Genomic DNA, 22,394 nt, shown 5'->3' with positions numbered 1-22,394 from the left:
AGGAAAAACTGTCCAAGGGCTCCATCTTTAAAGGAAGTCTTAGACGATGTCACAATTTTGATATTTAGGTTTTGGAGAAATTGTCGTTATTGCACCAAGAAAATGGCAGAAAAGAGACGCTATGCCTCTAAGGTCAAGTTGGATGCCCCATAGAAACAGCTCAGCCAGTGTTAGGTTAACGGCATCTAGCTGCACTGTAACTGATCTCTTCACTCCAAGATAGAAACCATCATAAAATGCACCAACATGTTTTATAACTGCACTAGCTCAGTTTAAAAAAAAAAAAGTCATGCTTAGGTTCTTTCTCATGACTTTTACAGAGAACAGCAGTCCCTAAATAATAGTAATTCTCCAGCCACAGTTTCTTTATTAATATATGGGTTGAGCCATACGAAATTGCTGCCGTCAAACATTTTAAATATGAAAAATACATCTACATGTAGTTCAACCTCACAGCACATTCGGGTGAAGACTGTGTATCTTCATATAGAATTTTTTTCTGCCTATACTAACATTCCATCCTAAACAGACCAATTTCATTTTTTAAATTTGTTTTTATAGAAGCATGATACTATCCACAGATTTGCCGTTTAACCTCTTTTAAACAGACACTTCAGGGGCAACAAGTACAAAGCAATTTCATTCGAAAGTTGGTCCTTTAGTTCAATCCTCACACAAAGTCTACCTCTCCCCTAACAAAAGGCACTCTGTCTTTTCGTGCATGTGATTTTTTTTTTCTCATCTCTTTTTTCGGAATCTGTGTGAATGGTCAAACAGCAATAAGAGAAACTCTTGGGAATATTTATCGAGTTTCATTTCCGTCACAATTAATACTAAGTTGACTGCATGTCTGATAATATAGTAGTATTCTGGAAGAAACTTACCCCAGTTCATAGCATTTTTCTTCTAAAATGGGTGGTTATTGCTTTATATATGCTTTTTATTAATGCTGTGTTTGCCTGTGGCAGATAAGACCACTGTGACTTCTGCAGACTATCTAGGTCTGGAGAAATGTACCTTTTGGTTTTCTCTCAAGAAACCAAAGGCATACAATTTTTACTACAGAAGCGTGTAGCTTATTCACATTTACTCTTATTTTGCGTTTTTACACATTTAATGGCTGGTCTACAGGTTACGACTCTGTCTCCAGTATATGAAAAGTAGTAAGCTATTATTACAGAGGCAAAATTAGAAGCAAATACAATTTTTAGAGAAACTTTCAAGATGACCAGGATTCATAAACACTAGTTATTAAGGAATTAAAAATGACAAGCTACCAAGCTAAGGTCACATGTAGAATACAGGCTTTGATAAGAATCTGGGCCAGAAAATTTATTCTCAATCTGCAGCAAGGATTGGGATCGCTGTGGGGACACCCACCCACCCATCCACCCAAAGCATTCTGGAAGGCGACTTAATGTATGTATGTATCTTGATTTGGATGACCAAGTCCATATTCTACCTGTACAAGTCCAAACTCCACAAGTATCATTGTCATTCCCTAGTTTCCTGACCCATTGCCCCCAAACAGTACCCATGAATGGTCCTGTCCACCCATCACTTCTGTATTCCTTCAGATGTAATTAATGTTAAGTGTATAGAACCTATGCTTAGTTCCTCGACATTAACATTTACAAATTTAGCATTATTATTTATAAAATGAATTGTGTGATTTTGGAACTTAGAGAATCTCCTCTTCATCTTCCTCCTCCCCCTCCACCCCCTTCTCCTCCTCTTCTTTCAAGACTTCTTAATTCCTAAATGTAATCCCCTACATTTTTGTTACTTCACAGAGGTTCGTTGCATATATTCCCACTGGTTTTCAGTTGTGGATGGCAGAGGCAATGCCTGTCTGTTAATTAGGGGTATTGATGCTCAGTGGCTAGCACCCAACAGCTTGTGAGTGAATAGCTTTGAATAGTTATTACAGTGTCTATGAAGAATGTAAATTAAACTGAGATTTATAAATTGACCCCAGCTTTTCTGGGTAGTGTTCGTTCCCAGAGAGAGTTTACATAGGGCAGCACAAGTGAGCTATTGCAATTCACTAACTGCCACCAAGAGGTCTGTTTCTTTAGAAATGCAATCAGAATTGCTTTGTTCTTATTTCAGACAAAAATGATCCAAATCTTAACAAAAGGGAAAGGGGTTGTGGCTTTGCAGTGCTCTCATAGTGTTATCCCAGCACGCTGCTAAGCAACCAAATTCACACCAAGTGTTCAGGGATACACAGGATTTGGGTGTTTAGGTGGTGGTGGTGGTGGTGGGTTGTTTTTTTGTTTGTTTGTTTGTTTGTTTTTTGTTTTTTTAAAGCCAGTTGGTTTTCTCCGATGAGTATAGCAAATGCAAAATTATTACAAGTGACAGTTTTTTTTAAATGGGAGCATAGAATTAAAGTGGCAGAACTGAATAAACAGATTCAGTAAAGATGGAATTAACAGAGAAAATGAATAAGGCAATTAAAGGAAGTGGATGATGGCTCTGCTGATGAAAAGATGGAAAGCTGGGACTCCGTTTGTTTCTGTGGAGTATCACTTAGTGTCATTTGTGAAAACAGATGCGTCTGGAATTGCTGGCAGCGTGTCAGCGTGGGTTAGATGACAATCGAGCCCCCAATAACTCGAAAGCTCTGTCATGGGGGGGAGCAATAGAGTCTGTGATGAAAATTATTTTTATGACATGTAGGAAATTGGAATTACTAGAATAATCATAAGCAGGCTAGTTCACTTCCTGTAAATCATTGCTGAAATCCATTCCGGAATCCAAGTATCAAATTAAGTTTCTAGCCACGTTGGAAGAGAGAAATGTGGTAAATTGGAAATAATGTTGACTGAAAATAAATTGGAGGACAGAGTCGGAATGCAAGATGAATTTGAATCAGTGCTTGTTTAGGAGGGGAACAAAAGCACTTCTCTGAAACATTTAACATGTTACATTATTCTGAAGGATCCCTGGCATTCTTACTGATATTTATTAACTTGTTTATATGAAGGTGATACAGGGAAAGTTTTAGATGCAGTTATTCTTTGGAAGAGTTTGCCAAGGTGAGCATCTGAAGTGACAGTGCCTGGGGAATAGGCTGTAGCAGAAAGTGGCTGGCCAGATGGCGGGGGACATATGTGGTAGGTATGACATGGCATCCTGTGATGGTTTGGGGGAGGGGAAGGGATTGTTGGTTTTTTTTTTTTTAAGAAAATTTAAATGTGGAGAACAATCCGAGCGAGTTGGTCTAGCCGTTCCTTTTCTGTTATCAGTTCCATGAACACACTTTTCACAACCTGGGCATGTTATTAAAACAAAAACAAAAAACCAAAAAACAAAAAAAGGAGGAACTCTTTTCTGAAAAATTAGATTTGTTTTCCTTGAAATTGGGCGTAAACCTCCATTGTGGCAGTAAATTGGAAGCTTGTGTTTTTCTGGTCCTTGGAAATGCAGGTCAGTTGAGGGTGAGAGATCTTCCTTAGTGACAGCATTTCTTAGTCCTGCTGCATCCACAGACATGCAACCCATCCAGTGTCTGCATGATGTCCACTCCCTTTCACCAGGACTGCTGACGGGTGGGATTCCTAAGACACCCTTTCTTTTTTTGCCCCGTTTAGACCAAATACACAGACACATGAGCTAATTGGCTAAGAGAAGGGGGTGGCCACAGGATGTCAGAAGAATGGGACACACACTGGCTTTTGAGATAGGGAGGCTTTACTCCTAGTTTTACAAGTGTGCTTTGTTACTCGCCATTTGTCAGTCATTTCTTCATTTAATAATATGCTCCTTTGAAATGCCGCCCTTCCCCTTTCCTCCCGCTGGAGGAGGGATGCCATTCGGCCATCATTAGAAGTAAGATCGTATGGGTTTTAACATGATTGTGCTGGTGGGTGGCAAATAACCAATAGCAGGGACAGAGACTTTTGAGTCTCAGCCAGCTCCATGATACTTTTCTTCAGAGAGTGGATGAGAGAAAATAAAAGAATGCCTTGTTTTACAGGCCGATTTTATTAATTTCATTAACCACTTTGTATACAAAGCCCTACCTACCATTTGATACCAGGGCACAGTGCACTTTTCCTATAAAAGGCCAGGTGGCACATATTTTACCCTTCCAGGCCACTGATCTCTGCTGTTCCTACACACATCTACCATCCTAGCATGAAGAACAGCCACAGACATATGTGCACAAGGGCATGTGACAATGTTCTAGTCAGATTTGATTTACCAAATGAAGAAGGTTTGCAGGCCTGTCCTGTACTCTGTTGGAACCTTAAGTTTTTCCCTTAACATTTTAGCTAATGGATACTGACAGACTATGTCAAACACAGCTTTGAAAGACTTTGTTCCGTGAATGTGGTCTTTTCGCCAGCCATATTTATTACTTGGTTGTTCCGAGTAATAATTATTAAATGCTGAAGAGCATTCTAGCCTAGTTGTCACTTGTCCCCACATCATATTATCAAAGGAAACGGGGGCGTGGAAGAAAGCCAAGGCATTGGTTTCCCTTTTCCTCCCAATTTCCCATTATTTAGGTCATGCCCCTTTTGGGTGATGACCACTCACAGTTGCATGTGTCTCCACGAGCCAGCACAGCCACTTTTCTTCTGTCATCTCAGAGGGACAGCATGTTGTGGTCGGCTTGTGTAGGAAATAGACCAGTTCCTCATTCTTATCCATGCCTAGAATCAGCAAGGTGTTTAATTCCTTTTAGGTGTCTGGATCCTGTCCTTCGGATTAAAGTGTGTGTAGTCTGATGTCATACATGCTGTAGATAAGTCTGTGTTTAATGTCTCTGTTTAAGTTTGGCTCAAAAGTACAGTATAGAAGGGATTCTCTTTTTTTCTTTTTTTTCTCATACCTAAAGATTTACTGTTGGAAAAAAGCCTCTCCAGAAGTATTATCCCAAAGGACTGGAGAAGGTATATGTCGTTGTCTGATCTCATCTCCAGATCTGCTGCCTTCATCAGATTTTCATATTCTGGGAAGCATTATGAGAAGGCATAGATGCCATATTTTACTCTGAGACAGTGTCACAGTTGGAGGCCCAGAAAGGTGGCACAGTGCTTATGAGCACTTGCTGTTTTGCAGAAGACCAAGGTTTGGTTCCCAGCACCCACATGGTAGCTGCTTCTGATATCTGTGGGCTCTAACTTGCATGTGGTGCACAAACATACATTCAGGCACACACACACACACACACACACACACACACACACACACACACACAGACAGAGACAGAGACAGAGAGACAGAGAGACAGAGACACAGACACAGACAGAGACAGAGACTGAGAGGAATATTTTTTTAAAATATCACACTTGGATAATCTATGCATTCCCATTGTCTTCAGTCAGTGGCCACTGCCTGACTACTCAGCTATCTGCAGACATTCCCATCCATGTGAGGAGATGAGGACCTTCTGAACTGCAGCCATACATATTATGTGCACAAGTGTATTATGTGTGGAAGTGGCAGTGTTCCAGTCAGACTTTACTAAAAGGAAAAGCAATGTGGTAGGGGTCCATAAGGCCCTGTGATCCTTTGCTTTCAACAAAATACTCGATCCGGAAATTTATTGAGCACCTATTATGTGTTGAACATGTAGCAATAAACACATTAGAACAAGATAAAGGTTGTGGCAGTACATCAGTGGTATAGCACATACCTAGTATGCATGAGGTTCCATCTCTAACACCCTCCCCTATACTCTCAAAAAGGAAAGAAAAGAAAGAAATCATATCAGAAAAGATTAAACTGTTTAAAATCTTGTTACTTGAGAGATGAACATGAAGGCGTCACAGTCAGTTTTGCCGAAAGGAGACTGTGAGGTGACTTGACAGTTTGGTTCTTTGCACCAGTCTGCCTGGGTTTCTTTCTGTCAGAGAATGTAACCTTTGTCTAAGAGAATGTGGAGGTTTTTTAATGTAATGAAAATTTTGTTTATTTGGTTTGGTTTGGTTTGGTTTGGGTGGTACCAAGGATCAAATCCAGAGACCCACACATGATAGGCAAGTCCTGTAGTATTGAGCTATATAACCTTTGCCCTGAAAACCAGGAGGCAAACGTCTCATTCCAAGGGAGGTAGAATTATGGGTTATGAAGCCTGAATTAACAGAGGACCAGGACCATTTCTTTGGGAACCTCAGAAGTACTGCTCACTTCCACAGGCACCTTAGAACAGCTCTCACTGACTGTACCAACTTGAGAAAAGAGAAAAGGTGGTACTTCTCTAGGCCCCAGTAAAGATGATGCTAGGCTTTTGAAAGTGTGCCCTCTGGAGGCTGATTTTCCAGCTGCATAGCCAATACTTCACCTCCAGGATGGGCGAGTGATGGCTCTCTTCTTGAATTCTGTTCTTCTGTCGTCAAGATTGAATAATTTTCTAGAGTGGCTATACTAGAGGAAACAGCAGGCATCGTGTGCATAACACTAAGGCTAGCACACTGTAAGCACTCCCTAAATTATAGTTATCATCCTTATTGACAACCCAAATAGAAGCAGCAAAAATCGCTTCATGGTATACTTCTGTTTTCACTTGAGAGCCTTTATTCACCCTTATTTACTTAATTTTTTGGGAGTTAGAAACTTAACCTTGTCTTACACATGCTTCAAAGTTACTCTATCCCTGTAGCACAGAGACCCAGCTCTTCTTTTTCCTTTGAATTAAGACATTTTATCTGACCCTGAAGCCAGAAAGGGTCTTCTCTAAAACACTAATACCCAGTGTGTCCCAGTCTCAAATCTCACGAGGGCTTTCAGAGACTGGCAAGTGGAACGGGGGTATTTTAAAGGCAGGTTAAGGTTCTTGGTGTACCTGGTGAGGATGGGCATTCACCAGCTCCACAGTGTGGCTATTTATCTGGTCCTCAATGACTTGAGGTACCACATGGAAAATTAGAGCCTCATATTCTGATGGAATAATTACCCACATCAATGCCAACGATTTTTTTAATGCTTAAGTTTTTGTAGTATAGTACATCACCGCTTCCTTCATTTTGTGGAATTTATAGGCATGGATGGCCCATAGTAACATTTTTTTAACTTCTTAAGAACCTCAGGATTGGAATTCTATTAAGTGTGACTGGAAACCTATATTCTATGCCAGACAAATTGAGAAGTATTGTTGCTTCTTCAATCCCCTAAGAAGTGGGAAATGTATTACCAGATAGTGAACTGAGTCCCTGGAAGGCCATTTGAGTAATCAGTTCCTTCTCTATGACACACAGAAAGATTATTGAAATAGGATTCAATTCAGAATATTCAACACCATTTAATGTCCTCATTTGAGGATGAAGTGACCAAGACTATTTGAGGTGTCCATGGGAAGATGGGAATATCATTCTGAACTCAACAGGTCACAGAATGATTTGCCAGAGTTCTAGAATGGAAACCGGGCACCATGACAGAAAGTAAGCCACTCTGCTCACCTTTGCTTGTGCAGGTGTCTGTCTGAAAAAGGAAACAAACCAAAAGAAATACATTATGAGAGGCCACATTTTAACCATGAGTAGTACCATCCCCAAATGAACATTTTAGAGTATAAGAAAATACAGAAAATAGAAACAAAGAAGTATGTTGGTAATTTGTATAAACTTAAATTAAAAATGGAGGACAAGAGTCCGACTGATTCTGAAATTTATCGTGTTGAATTGGTAGATTGGTACTGAAAGGTTGCATTTTGATAGCATATTGTCTAACTCCCCGTTCTCCTTTACTACACGGTAAGAGAATAAATAGAAATGCTGATTATAGACTCTTTGCTGAGATAGACACTGACTCTTTGCCACTGAAATTGGCAGTGAACAGCAGAGCTGAAATGGAAATTGGCAGGTACCACTGGATGTACCCAGGCTCAAAGAACCATCAGTACCGTCCTGTGCCAACCCTGGGGGACAGGGCTGGCCCCTTGAGCAGTCCAGGTAAATACAGCCTTGGGGTGAATTCCACAAGCAACTCGACTGTTATCTTGACTGGGATTTATAATGACTCTTTCAGTTTCATCATATTTTATGTTTTGCTTGATGCATTCATTTGTTGACATGGGTGTGGGCAGAAATGGCCCTTTAATAATTTTTAATCATTTTCATTTTTTCTTCTCCCTTTCCATTCCACCCCATCTTTCTCCACTTTCTTCCCACCTTCCCTCTCTTTTCTCAACCCACTTCTTTGTATCAAAGGGAACAGTGTGCAGTGAACTATGCCCTTGGGTTAACCACAGACTTTCAGATGTCTAAAACAGTAATGGGGGAGGGGGTACGTGCATATCTACCACAAAGCCCAGAACTGGGTCAGAGATTTCAAGGAGCCTCGCCTCTGAAAGTGTTGAGTGTGTCTACATATCTCTTCAATGGTACAGCTTTGTACCACCCTCCACTTGTATCAACCTATACCTTCGAGAAAGCAAAGCCTGTGAAATTAAAATCAGATAGCTATGCATTGGGGAGGTAGGTCTTTGAGTTCAGTTTCCATTTTCCTGGCTTGCGACGGACACTCATCTCCATGACCATTAAGGGGCTAAGTCCAAGCAAATTATATGTGTGAGTCATTTAGCAGATTTGTGAGAGAGAAGATGCTAAGCAGTATGTATCTTCCCATTCCTCAGCCCCAAATCCTGGATGTGTCTTAACGTTCTGCTCACTTCGCTCAGTGTAAGGTGGTAGCTTAAGTCCTATAGAATGTGATCCAAAGAACCAGCAATAGGTCCGATAAACTCAGCAGGAAGCTTAAAAGATTGCTATCACTGTCTCAATCTGAGATGCCATTTCTCCCAACTGAGTTGCATAGTTAGTTGTTCAGGGATCAACCAGAAATGGCAGTAGTAGAGGGTGGGGCGGTGTCTCAGTGGAAAAGGTACTTGTTGCATGAGCGTGAAGACTAGCGTTCAAACCCTTAGCAGCCATGGAGAAACAGATGGCAGTGTTTATCTGTAGTCCTAGCATAGGGGGCATAGAAACAGGTGGATCACTGGAGCTCATAGCCAATTGATGAGGTCTAGGTTAAGTGAAAGGCCCTGTCTTAAAAAAAAAATAAGGGAAAAATCAATAGAGGAAGATAACCAGCATTAACCTTTAATCTCCATATATACATGCATGCACACACAAACCCCTAAAAAGAATAAAGAAATATCAGTATGGTGAATGACACTAGATGTAGAAGTCTTGAGGGGCAGTACAAAATATCCTGTTGAATAGCAGATCTGTTCTTTTCCCTTTAAGACCTAAAATTGAACCATGAGGTTAATTATCATGAAATCTGTCTTGGATTATTTCTCTGTCTTGAGTCATGTACTCAAAATAATAATAATAATAATAATAATAATAATAATAATAATAATAATTTTATGCTTCCACATGGGGCTGATAATGAAGAAAGCCCTTCACGCTCTGGCCTAACTCCTAGACTCCAGATAAGGCACGAACCATGCCTAGACACCTGTTTTCACAGAGGAGTCCTTTGTTAAACGGGAAAAATGTTAAAGTGGCTGCTTTCTGACTCAGGCAGAAAAACAGCAGCCAATGACCTTGCAGGTGTAATTTTTAAGAAGAGAAAAAGGAGAGGTCTGTGTTAGAATGGGCTAGGATGCGGTGGTGGATTTTGATTGGGCATATTGTTAGGTGACCTAAATGGGGATTTTTGATTGTTATACTTTGGTAGCCATCCTCAGAAACAAGTTTGGCATAAGAAAATGTTCAAATAAGGACCTTGATGGCTAGCTTTAGGGGTATGATCTATGGTTTACATGGAAGGAATAAGGGAAAGGCCAAGGCTTGCTAGCACCATGTTTGCTAGGCTGGGACCTGCTAGAGCCCTTTCACTTGGTGGTGGTGGTGGTGGTGGTGGTGGTGGTGGTGGTGGTGGTGGTGGTGGTGGTGGTGGTGGTGGGTGGAGGTGGTGGTGGCGGTGGTTCTCAACTCTTCCTGACAAAGTCATGTATCCTAGGTTATCTGTGAACATCTGAAAGATAACCTTATGCTGAAATTGCAGGTGTATATCACCATATCCAGTTACTGTGGTACTGGGGATAACCCAGAACCTCAAGTATGCTAGGCAAGCTCCTACCAACACAGCTACCTCCCTGGCCCATAGGTGCTTTGTTCTGCTTATGCCAATAAGGTGAGCAAGAATGGATTGAGCGTTCTTTAGCAAAGTTCCTACAAAGAATATGGTGGTGAAGGGTGGGATCTTGGTTTAAAAATTGCTGTTGCCATTCACTGTGATACAACCACACAATGGATCCCTGTTCATCAATGAAACGGAATGAGGTACCACTACATACTGTGGCATAGATACACAAAGAAGCCAGACATAGGAGCACATGTGCTGTAAGAGCCCATTTGTATTGAGTTTCCAGAACTGGTGACTCCTTGGAGACAGTCCTTAGAGAGTTGGTTACCAGAGGCTAAAGGAAGCACGGAGCAGACATTGACTACAGATGAGAACCAAGGACCTCTTGGGGGGGAGGTAAAACCGTTCCAAAATTGGATTCTGAGGATGATTACACAATTCTAGATTAATTCAAATCTGTCGGATTGTAACATTTAGAATAGATGAGAGCCTGGCACAGTGAGATTCACACCCATTACCCCAGTATTTGGGAGACAGAAGCAGGATGATTACCACAAATTGGAGGATGACTTGAGCTAGTGAAACATAGTAAGAACCTACCTTTAAAAGATGGTTTATAAGTTATATCTGAAAGCTATTTTTGGTTGTTTGTCTGTTTTACCACATATACACTGTCCCATTAAATATATGTAATCCAAGGCAGAAAGAAGGGAGTATTGCTACTGGCTAGGACTCAGAAACTACCACTTTTGAGACAGGATACTGTTTGTATTAATAAATGTTGGGGTTAGCAAGATTGCTCAGTGGGTAAATGCATTCACTTCCAAACATAATAACCTAAGTTCAATACCTAGGACCCACATGGTGGAAGGAGATTGTCCTCCAACCATGGTGTGTGTGTGTGTGTGTGTGTGTGTGTGTGTGTGTGTGTGTGTGTGTGTGTGTGTGTAATGATACCAGTGCAGTTAGAAAACTAGAAAGAGCTTTGAGTCCTCAGGCACTAAACCGTGTATTAACACTGTCATCTTCCTCGAAGAAGTCTGTCTGTGGCTCCAGGGGAGTTCTGGCATTAATCAGTTTCATGGAAAAGCATTGGAGAAAGATGTGGGTGCTTTTCACCTGACAGTCAAACCTCAGAATGGGGAACATTGAAGTTGCGTTTGTGGCTGAGAAGAAAACGAAAACAGAAATACAAACAAAAACAGTAATACTTCAAAGATTTTCCTGAAATCAGTTTGATTGGGACCCCTGAGGAACATAAGTTTTTGAAAGGGATACAGCTTGTGCAGGGCGTACCATCCTACCAGTAAGGTCTGGCCAACATCACATGCACTCACCTTAGGAGCCCAGCTCTGTTCTGGGAAACCTCATTCCATTGGCCATTCAGCTCAAGGTTCAGCACCAAAGAATGTGACTCCATTCTCCCCTCCCTGCCCCAATTTAAAACTTATGTTTTCAGAGGTTTTGAAATTCTAGGTATAATGAAAGGTCCAGGCTGTCTACAGTATCTGAGTTGCTGGTGATGTTACAAGGAAAGAATTCTGGGAGCTATCAGGTTCTTGCCTTGGGGAAAGAAGGTCCTTGATCTTGATTTGAACTTCAAATTTTAAAGAATGAACTTCTGAGATTCTGAAAGGGCTTATATGGACATATTGTTTGAACTTTTGTATGAATTCACCTCAATCCTTGGTCTCTCTGGCACCAAATGTATGTCTGAAATCCCATTTGTATCTGGAACAATGTTACACAGCCCACCGGACAGTGTAAAAGATGGTGGATTCGGTCCCAGAGGGAGACCATGTCATTGTCTCCCCAGGGGTTTTTTTTTCCCACTCTAAAATCGACACAGTTGCCATCCTGTACTTAGATTCTAAACCAGATGGCGTGGTGGGAAAAAATAGAGAATTCCATATGGCTTGTATGTCTCCCCGCCTCTCTCCCGATATAATTCTCAGTTTCTTTCTATGGTGGCCCAGGAGGTGTTGATACTGGCTGACCAGGAAGTCTTTGCCAAAGAAAAATGCCTCTCTCACCATGTATCAGAGACCACCTTACCCCAACTTCACTGTCCTCCACCAGAAATGTCAAGGTCGAGCCACTGTCTTTTTTCCTTGATTCCCATTGCTCACCCTCAGCCCCCAGCCAGGGTCTCACATAGCCCATGCTGAACCTGAACTTTCTATGTAGATGAGGATGAACGTGAACTCCTGATCCACCTGTTTCTTCCTTCCAAGAGCTGTTGCAGTTTTCTTTTGTTTTGTTTTACATTCTTTTGAGACAGGGTCTTCCCATGTAGTCTTAGGTGTCCTAGAACTTACTATAGAGACCAGACTGACCTGAAATTCTTAGAGCTCCACCTTCTTCTGCTTCCCAAGTGCTATTATTCCTTAGGGTCGCTCTTTCAGGATGTGTGGCCACTATGTTTTAGGGTCATATCTTCAAACACTTGAAATGTATCTCAAGAGAGAAATCCCCTCCTTACAATTTGAACATGTACCAGGAACATGGTGCCTGTCTGTGGTGGGCTTTCCTTCATCATTAGAGGGGTAGTCATGTCGTATAGGTTCTGATGGCCCTTGCCACTCTGATTCCTAGAGCCTACATTCAGCAGCAGCTTTCGGAGTATGTAGAGCCCAAGTTGGGGAAGCTCTTAGTCTACAATATGCTTCCAGTCACTTGGGATTTTCTGGTTTCCTGGAGCTAAATACACGGTGAACATACCATAGTTCAGATTGATACTGTTAAGTCTCAGTATTCCTGGGTTCTTTCCGTTTTTATTTTTTATAAAATGTAGTCTACTGTAGAGTAACTATTTCACAGCTTACTTAGCAAAAATGATAGTCAGCTATCTTATATATCCAGGAAACAGTCCTGGTTTGTTTACAAGCATTCCAATTTGAAGCCACTCTTCTGGTAGTGCGTAGTGTAGCTTTGTGTCTAAGTGGCCCAGTTGACTACCCACTGTATCAGCTTACCTGGCCTCTTACTCTTGGCTATGTTCCTTAGCTCATAGCAGGCAAGCAAAGAAAGAGGACAGGAGGAGAGGAGGAGAGAATCTATCAGCCCTGAATGCTGATCAGGAGCTGTTTGCTAGTAATAACAGCTTTTAGGAACAAAGCTTGCATTATTCCAGAATGAGTAATTCTCAGTCTTTTGCAATTGGTGAGATCTAATTGTGATGTCTGATCGCTTCTTTGCATTATTTTCAGTGATGACTATTTAATTTTGCCTTGGCATCTTTTGGCCCTCTTAGAGGTAAGTGGACATACCTTGGGATGGCATGGAAGAGATATTGGCAGCTTATATGGTCCCACCTCTTCAGGTTGTGTCCTTTTGGTCATCCCAGTTCACTTCCAAACAAGCCATATACATAGCCAATTTCTGTGTCTGTGACAAGCTGATACTAAATGGAATGCTCTGGTCACAAAAAGTCACTTAGGTAGCTTGAGCCTTTCTCTGAAGTTATGCTTAGATTTTATCTATAAACTTGCACAGACAGTGCTTTTGCCCTAAGGAGAATAGAGCCAGTGATGAAATGTCTCCCAGAAGGAGAAACAAGGACTGAAACTCTCTTGTGTTCTGTGCATTGTGGTTCTTTCCTGCAGGTAATTAGTGGAAATTCCTATGAGTGTTTGTGATACCACCCATTGTGTTTTAACACAATTTTATGCAAACCAGTCACACCCATTCACCTACAGATGACCTATGGTTACTTTCCTGTAAACCAAATAAATAAATAAATACCTTGTTTTGAGGTGGAAGTAATATTGAGGCAACAAAATACCTGATAAAAGCAGCTTAAGAAAGGAAAGGTTTATTTGGGCTCATGGTTTGAAGGTATGGACCAGTGATTCTCTACCTGTGGGTCTACCTTTTGGGGGTAGAATGACCCTTTCACAGTGGTCACTTAAGACCATCGGAAAACACCAGTATTTACATCATGACTCATAACAGCAGCAAAATTAAAGTTGTGAGGTACAATGAAAATAATTTTATGGTTGGTGGATCAGCACAACATAAGGAACTGTATATATTAAGTGTCACAGAATTAGGATGGTTAAGAACCACTGGTGTAGACCATCATGGTGAAGAAGTCATAGTGCCATAAGCATTACAGGTGTAACCATTGGTTCTCAACCTGGGTGTTGCAATCCTTTGGAGGGTCATGCATAAGGGTTACTTAAGACCATTGGCAAACATGGATATTTATGACTCATAACTAGCAAAATTACAGTTATGAAGCAGCTGGTCACATTGAATCCACAGTTGAGGATCAGATAGTTTAAAACAGATATTGCACACTTCCTCTTTTATATTCAATTCAGAACCTTAGCACATGGGATGATGCCACCCACACCCGAGCCCAATCTAGAAACTGCCTCACAGACATGCCCAGAGGTTTGCCTCCTAGGATATTTTAGATTTTTTCAAGTTGACTGTCAGGATTAGCCCTCATCCTGCATTGATTTCAAAGGTTTAAGTCTTGGCTTCATTCTGTACCAAGTATGATGATGTATTTGTCAAGCTCAGGGATCACCACACCCTCTTTAATCCTTTCTTTGTTGTTTCCTTCCCAAAACAACCTTGGCTTTGCCTTCTCTCTGCATTTCCATGCTTTTTCTAGAATGGCCTTATGAAGATGGCTTCACATAAGTTCTCTTGCCCTTTCTCATTTATCCATTTCTTAAAACTGGCATGTAACACTGATTAATAGCCCCGTGGCTTTGTCTGATTTTTATCCTTCCTGCTTCCCTTGAAGACGCCCTGTCCCCTTTGAATAAAATTCAGAAACACTGGTTCTGCCTCCGCCCACAGCTAAAGACTGTAGCTTGCACCCACTCGGGTCCAGCCTACACACCAGTGCCAGATGAATCTCACAAGCACATCCCAATCATGTCACTCTCCTGCACATAAACCTGCCCCCTCTCCTGCTTGCAAATGAAGCACAGAGGCTCAAGATGGCTTGACTGCCTCCTACGGTTGGAGGAGGGCCCACCTGCTTTTCTTTTCCAATTTCTTCTAACTCTACCCTGGTGTCCTTGAGAAACTCAGCTAAACCTTGGCCCCCACACCACACTGATTCAGCATTCTTTCTCCAATGCCTGTCATGGGGACATGTGTGCTATCCAAGGCCTATCTACACTCAGTCCATCCATAGACCTTTTTGTCACTTTCTCACACTAACCAAGGGCATCTGTCCTACCTCACTCCCATGTCACTACATTGTTTCTTTTCTTGTGTGCTGCTCCCTCACCACCACCTACAAGGGTCAGTGTTGGGAAGGAAACACCTGAAAGCCCTAGCACAATGTCTCACACATAGCATCAAATCAAGAGAGTCAATAAATAGATCCAGGAAAGCAAAGATACTGACCCCCAAATGGTCAAGGATGCTAAATGTTGGTAGACCCCAGACACACTTCCCAAACATCTCCCTGCTCTGAAAATCAGTATTATTTGAACTTAGAGCTAGTTTTCCCCACTCAGGGTCAGTTTCAGCAATCCCTTGTTCCCCTATTTGACTAGGCAAAGTGTTAAGTATGATCTTTAGGAAATCCAAAGGCAGTTAGTCCTACAGGGCTGACAAATGTCTATTTGAATTTGTTTATTCCCGGCCGTGTAAGTGTCTTAACTTTTATATGGTCACCTAGCTTTTATTGCTCACATATTATTTGACAAATGTTGGCAGTTAATCTATTTTAAGATTTTCGTGGTATGCCACATGACTGGAATCTCTGTGTTAAACAGGTTTTAGGACAAGCTTTTAAAGGGTCTACTGAGAAATGACTCCTTATATGATATTAAAAATAGTCTCAGCATTCCTATCATTACATGGGTGAACATTCATCTCTGGGTCTCTAAGAGAGTCAAAAGGACTAGAGGACGAGTTACCATGTGTCTGTGCATAGCTCTTTAAGGGAAGCCACCCTGCCATAAATTGACTTCATAATGCCATATAGTGCTCTGAACTGGTGATTTTCAGACATCGGGATGTTAGGCCTCTTTATACTCTTAAAATTAGATGCCCCTTCCAACAATATTGGTTATATATAAATATTGCCTATAAGAAATTATAATTAATACTAAACTTTTGGTTTGGGCAGAATGAAACCCAAGAGACTGCCTTGCATATGTTAGGCCATTGCTCGACCACTTAACTATATCCTCAGTTCAACTTGCATATTAAAACAATGATAAACCCATCCTATATTATCCTAAATAGCATCTTCAAAAAGATAAATACTTTCCAAATCAAAATAATACAGTTAGTGAGAAGAGTACATACTATTTTCTACTTTTTAAAATCTTTATAAAATGGGGTTATTATCATGTGGATTCTGCCTCTCCCTCTGTATTCACTCAGGGGTATCTTGGCTTGTCCTACTTTAGTTGAGATATATGAAGAAAACTCCATCTCTCAAAGGTATGAGTGAGATTGGAGGAGATTTTTAGTGGCCTTTAAAAATAATTGTAGAATAAGAATTTCTTTTCTGCTAATGGCAAGATTCGGCAAGTAGTAGTTTCATTTTTGAAAAGATATTCTATTATACTTTGGGAGTGGGAGTCACAGGACAACTTGCAGAAGTCGTTTCTGTCCTTCCACCCTGTGGATACCAGGGATGACCTCAGGTCTTCCAGCTTAGCAGCAGGCATTTTACCAAGCAAGCTACCCCAAGTAGAGGTCTCTTAAAGAATGGAGACTCTGAAACCAACTGATGATCCTCTGGTACTCTGGGCTATGAAAATCTGTTGCTGTGACCTGAATGTTGATTGGCTCTTATGTTTCAGAAATATTTTTGTGAAGTTACACACGGATTATTTGGAAAACACTAGCAGTGGGTGGTATCCCACTGGGTCTGAATTCCCAATACTGACACATTTTATTAACCCACATAAAGTCCCATGTCTTTATACCACTACTAGGACTTCAGCAAGAAGTCATGAGAGCTGAAGAAGCTGTCAGTCTCACTGTGGCAGGTACAAGTTTCCCCAAGTTCACTGGCAACAGATAGCATCAGTTGTTTTCTTTGAAATGACAAGCTGTTCACTTAGTTCATGCCTGAGAACATTTCTTCTAAATGGCTATGTCTGGGTAACTACAGCCTGTCAGAGATGCTTTCTAGAAAAAAAAAAACAAGTAGTGTTCTGTGAGAAAAGGTGCTAGGTGGGCTTGTCACACAACTGAAGCAGAACTTCCCTAAAGGTTATGGCCATCTGTTGATGAGTAGTCGCGTGTTCTGCGCTTCCTTTGCTCTCATTACGTGGAACATTAAAAGACACAGTCTCAGGGTTGTGATTTAATAGAAGTCCCATATATTAATACATGTGGCATTGCAGATGGATGGATGTCTCCTTTGTACTGAGGATGTCTTGACCAGCTCTGCAGCTTTCTTTCTCTTGCGGCAATGCTTAGTGCTGAAGAATGTGCTCACTGCACGTTAGAGCCACCGGTTCCTTTGTGCTACAGCATCGGCACTTTTACTGTGCAAATGTCACTTCAGTAGCAAAAGTAAATAACGCCTTAGTGCTGTTAGAGTGACAGTTTGGCCCTCACAGGCCTCCTAAAGGGGCCTTGCAGTCTCCTGGGGCTAAACCAATATCCTTTCAAAAACCCTCCATTCTACCTCCCTGGCTTAGAGTGGGCCTGGCAGACTTGTACCATACAATCTTCTGGGAAGCTGGTAAGAAAAGCAGCGGCTTGTTCCTCTTCATGAACTTAAACAGACTGAGGGGTGTGCGTGTGTGTATGCATGCATACACGTGCACATATACATACACACACACACATGTACACACACATACACACACTTGTAGAGGCCAGAGGATAATCTCAGCTATCATTCCTCAGGTGCCATCTATCTTGTTATTTGAAAACAGGTTCTTTATTCAGCCTGGAACTCTCCTAGTAGGCTATACTGGCTGGCCAGCAAGCCCCAGGGATCTATCTCTAACTCCATAGCACTGAAATTACAAAAATCCCACCTCATAATTGTACATGGGTTCTAAAACTCGAGCTCTAGTTCTCATGGGTGAGCAGCAAGCACTTTCCTGACTGAGCTCTCTAGCCCCTAAACAGAGTTCTGTGTGGTAAAGTATATGAAACGCTGGTCTTCTCCAGTGGAGCTCTGAAGGCTTTTCCTGTAAAGGGTCTGATGTAATTTTCTGTGGCCACCTACTCAGCTCTGCCTTAGGAACCTGACTATAGCCATAGGTGATATGGAAATGAATGTGGGTGGCCATGTGCTAATAAAGCTTTATTTACAGATACACAAGTTTGAATTTCACATACTTTCCATATGTCACAAAGTAGTCTTCAAGCCTCCCTCCACCTGACCCATTTAGACAAGATTGGCTTCACTTTCAGGGTGGGATGAACACAGAATAAAGGAAGAGCCCAAGCTGGCATTGAACTTGTAAAAAAAAAAAAAACCACTCTGTTCATAGCTATATGGAGAGCAAGCCAGATTTGCCTCCAGGGACCAGTGTGTTGATCTGTATTCTGTATCCTTGGTTTTCCAACTTGAGCCTCCGTTGAATTCACCAGGAAAGTTTACAGGTGTAAACAACAAACTCTAGTTTCTGAATCTACCACTTATCGATGGAATATTCCAATCAAATTGATCTGGGTCAGTGGAGCTTTGATATCAGAATTTTCAGACATTTCTTATGTGATAAAGTCCTGTTCTAGCACACTTTTAAAGTAGGTGTTATCGTAAGCATTTCCTTTTAGAACATTTAGAATCAAGAGGCTCAAGAGAGAGCTCTACAATTAAGAACATACACTAATCTTACCAAGGATCCTGGTCTAGTTCCTAAGCACAAACGTCAGGCAACCGATAAGCACGTACAATGTCAACTCTGTGAATCAGATGCCTCTAGTCTCCAGGGTTACCTGCTCTCGCATGCACACATCCATACAGAGACACACACAGATATAATCCTTTTTTAAAAATTTACCTGGTGACAAAGCCAAATTCTAAGACCAAGGTTGAACACTGTGACCTCACGGCAGGGTTCCTTAGCATCAAAGGTAAGCACCATTCCCCAAACATCATTGACCCTAAACTATCTCCAGACATTGCCCAGTGTCTCCTGAGGAGCCATGTGGCACCTGATTGAGAGCACCTAATCTAAACAATACATGAGTTTTTGATTATGCATCTCAGAAATTCAACTTTTGGACTACATTGACATTTGGGGCCTAGTAAATCTTTGTTGTAAGAAGCGGTCATGAACACTGTAGGATATTTACAACATCCCTGGTCTGTACTCACTAGATGCCAGTTGCATCCCTTACCCCAGCTGTGACAACCAAAAATACCAATAAACTTTGCCAGAGGTCACCATGGGGCACAATCATTCCTTCTTGAGAATGCTACTTAGCATCTCCGGGAGGCTTCTGTGTACTGTTGTTTACTTTGGCCTCTCTTAAGTAGGAGTCTAGCTGCTCCCATTTCCCTGTAGTCAGTAGTCTGAACATTGCAAAAACTCCTTTCCTTTTCAATTTTGCAGCTTGGTAAAGGGGTAAGGCATGCCCTGGGTAGAGGGGACTATAGTGTATGCATTCGTGTGACATTTATTCCCTGGGGAAGAATCTGAGCCCTTGTTCCCGCTGGCCCTCCTTCTGAGCCAGCACTAAATCTGCAGCCAAGATCATGGATGACTTGGGCAAATCACTTGGCCATTATGAACTCACAGCCATGGCAACGGCCATCCCCAGGCCTGAGGACAAAAGGTGTTTTATTCTGTTGTTCTGCACAAAAGGTTCTAGGGATGCTGGAGACAAAATGGCCATTGACAGTTTTAGGCATTGATGTGTACTTTTTTTCTCCCTACTATGTGGTTTATATTTAAACTGTCTTAGGCTAATACACACTGGAGCTTTTGTGTGAGTCAAACCTAAAGCCATCTTTACACAGAGACGAGCTAAATGAAGGCTTAAGATATTAGCTCAAAAGAGGTTTGGGAGTTTGGTGAGAGAGACTGAGAAAGACTAGTAAAAATATGTTTGAAACCCTGGCATCGATTTTTTTCCCCATTTTGATTTAAGATCACAGTAATAAGAACAAGGGGGTGGGAAGGGCAGGGGGAAAGTACTTTCCTTGTTCCTTTGGTTTGTAGTAACCAATAGTATGATGGCTGGCTTGAAGCTTGGGAAAACTCAAGTCTGTGAGTTTGCAAGTGCATTGAAGCAAAGCATTACTGTTCCCTTAACAAGCATTGGCTTTTAGCAACTCCATGCTCTGCTGATATGAAGCATCAGCCCATACTTAAAAACATCACTTGCCTGGGACTCCCTACACGAGAGCTAGCCTGAATGTGAGACTCACTTCCTTTGCCATTTCAGACACTCCTAGCACCTTGGGAAGATGAGGAGCGCATATAAACCAACTTTCTTCAGTGACCCCCATATCTGTTTTCTCAGCCCCCATTCATTATGGGGGCAAATGGTAGCTTAACTGTGAGAAGTATTGAGGTCTCAGTGCTTCCTTGTCTCGGAGAAAGCACTATAGTTGCAGCCTTTCGAGACAGCAGAACGATTTAGAATTTTTTGGTTTGGTTCTTCTATTTTCTTCCTTATAGCCCAAAAACTAGCAGTTTGGTTTGCGAGTAGCTAGAATGTTGTAGCTGAATCCTAGAGGACCTCCATTTTTTAAGGGAGGTAAAAATGCCAAGTACCGTATGAAAGCAGGCATTGCCCATGGACTCAGGATGCCACACCTGAGCCTGGGACGATGGGACTGCTAGCTAGTGGCTTCCCCAACCTGTGCACATCACTCTGGGAAGATGGTGCTTGCTATGATGCAGGTACACACCCAGCTGACTGGTAGAGACTATGCCCAAGAGTCTACACAGCTGTACATTTCCCCAACTCCCTACTTCTCAATGCATATGTAGGTGAGAAACTCAGATGCATAGGTTGCAGAAAGCAAGGAAACCCATGCTGCAGACCTGAGAAACTATCTGGTGTCATTCTTAGTCCTTTTGACTGGTAAAAGCTAGAGTCGACTTGTATATTCTGAAAGGATCTACCTAGTAAGTCATAAAGATGGGTGTTCTGTCAAACACACAGGTAGGCAATGATTGTCTTTATGTTAAGACAGTAAAAGATAGAGCAAGATTTGACTCAGGACCGAAACATTCCTTACCTCCACAATCAGGAAAATTCTAATCAGTCAATCTATCAGTAGAATCTTTTTCTTGTTGGGGTGGAGAGCGGGCGGGGCTGAGGCAAGATCTTAGTGTGTAATCTCTGACTAGAACTCACTTTAAAGACAAGGCTGGCCTTGAACTCACCGAGATCCACCTGCTTCTGCCTTCCAATCAAAGGCATGCACCGCCACAGCCAACCAGAATCTGTAACATAGTCCAGAATTGATAAAGTGGCCCGATGAGCCCTACATGACATGATCAAACACCTACAGACCTGTTCATCACACCACCCTCATATTGAACAGTTCCTGGCTTCTTTCGTGCTTCAGGTGGTCTCTGAATGTACCTTGTTCTCTCCCACCACAGGGTTTCTAGTCACGTTTTTCTCACTGCCTAGGTCACTCTTCTTCCCCTTCCTTTACTCCCTTTGCCTAACTCCTTCAGTCTTGGATTTAAGCTTAGAATGTCTTCCCCAGTCACCTCCTGAAACCTGAGTCTTCCCCAGTCACCTCTTGAAACCCCGCTGTTTATTCTCTCCCCACTTTTGAGTTTAAACTAGTTTAATATCTCCCCTCACCCTCCATAAACTGCAAACATCAACAGTGTTATAGATCATACATATCTTAGCTCACCATTGGGCCCCGGGTACCTAGCACAGGACACAAAAGGCTCTCAGTACACACTGGCTACTTTTTGAAAGGAATAGAATGTCTGGCCCTCCTTGCCTTGGCCCATAATCCTGCCTCACAGCAGCTCCAATAAATAAGACTATCTTCCAAGAGACCCCCACACATGTAACAATGGTTAAGGGAAATGGCATTTTTAGCTTGAGTAAAGTCCAAGCCATACCTTCGGGAAGACGTGTGCTCTCATGACCGCTTTTTCACTATGATTTAGTAATTTTATCATTAGCCAAGGATAGTTCCTCATAACTGGTATTATCTTTATATGCATATTGTTTCATGAAAGCTGTCCAGTTTTTGTTTCTTTGTTAAGGGCAGGAAGTTAAATTTGGTCTTTGCTCCTCCCCCATCCTAGGCGAAAGTAAAAACTATTTTGCAGAGATTTCATTCTACCAGAATGTGACTTGTCGTAGAAGAAAGTGGTTGGAACTGGATGAGTAAGAAACTTGTATCAGGGCAGTTGATCTCAAAGTAGAGCTTACATGAGTGTTAGGGGTATCTACAG

At 41.8% G+C, this 22,394-nt stretch overlaps 1 protein-coding gene across 9 annotated transcripts in view; it reads left to right on the top strand.

Moving 5' to 3' along the window:
* Gpm6b (glycoprotein m6b) overlaps positions 1–22,394 on the top strand; it is a 146,351-nt gene that overhangs the window by 103,449 nt on the left and 20,508 nt on the right. For 4 of the 9 annotated variants that reach the window (NM_001431683.1, NM_001431686.1, NM_001431682.1 and 1 more), the window contains exon 2: positions 7,788–7,907. The exons of 4 other annotated variants lie outside the window; for them this stretch is intronic. In NM_001431683.1, coding sequence (NP_001418612.1) covers positions 7,788–7,907 — 120 coding nt within the window. Of the gene's footprint in view, positions 1–3,078; positions 3,123–7,787; positions 7,908–22,394 lie in introns of those variants that run through there. One more of the 9 variants, NM_001431691.1, reaches the window with a different exon arrangement.

Source organism: Rattus norvegicus, chromosome X (assembly GCF_021556685.1).
Source record: "Rattus norvegicus strain SHRSP/BbbUtx chromosome X, alternate assembly SHRSP_T2T, whole genome shotgun sequence".
NCBI classification, from domain to species: Eukaryota; Metazoa; Chordata; class Mammalia; order Rodentia; family Muridae; genus Rattus; species Rattus norvegicus.
The sequence above is the reverse complement of the archived record's forward strand: the minus strand, read 5'-3'. Positions and strand labels throughout refer to the sequence as shown.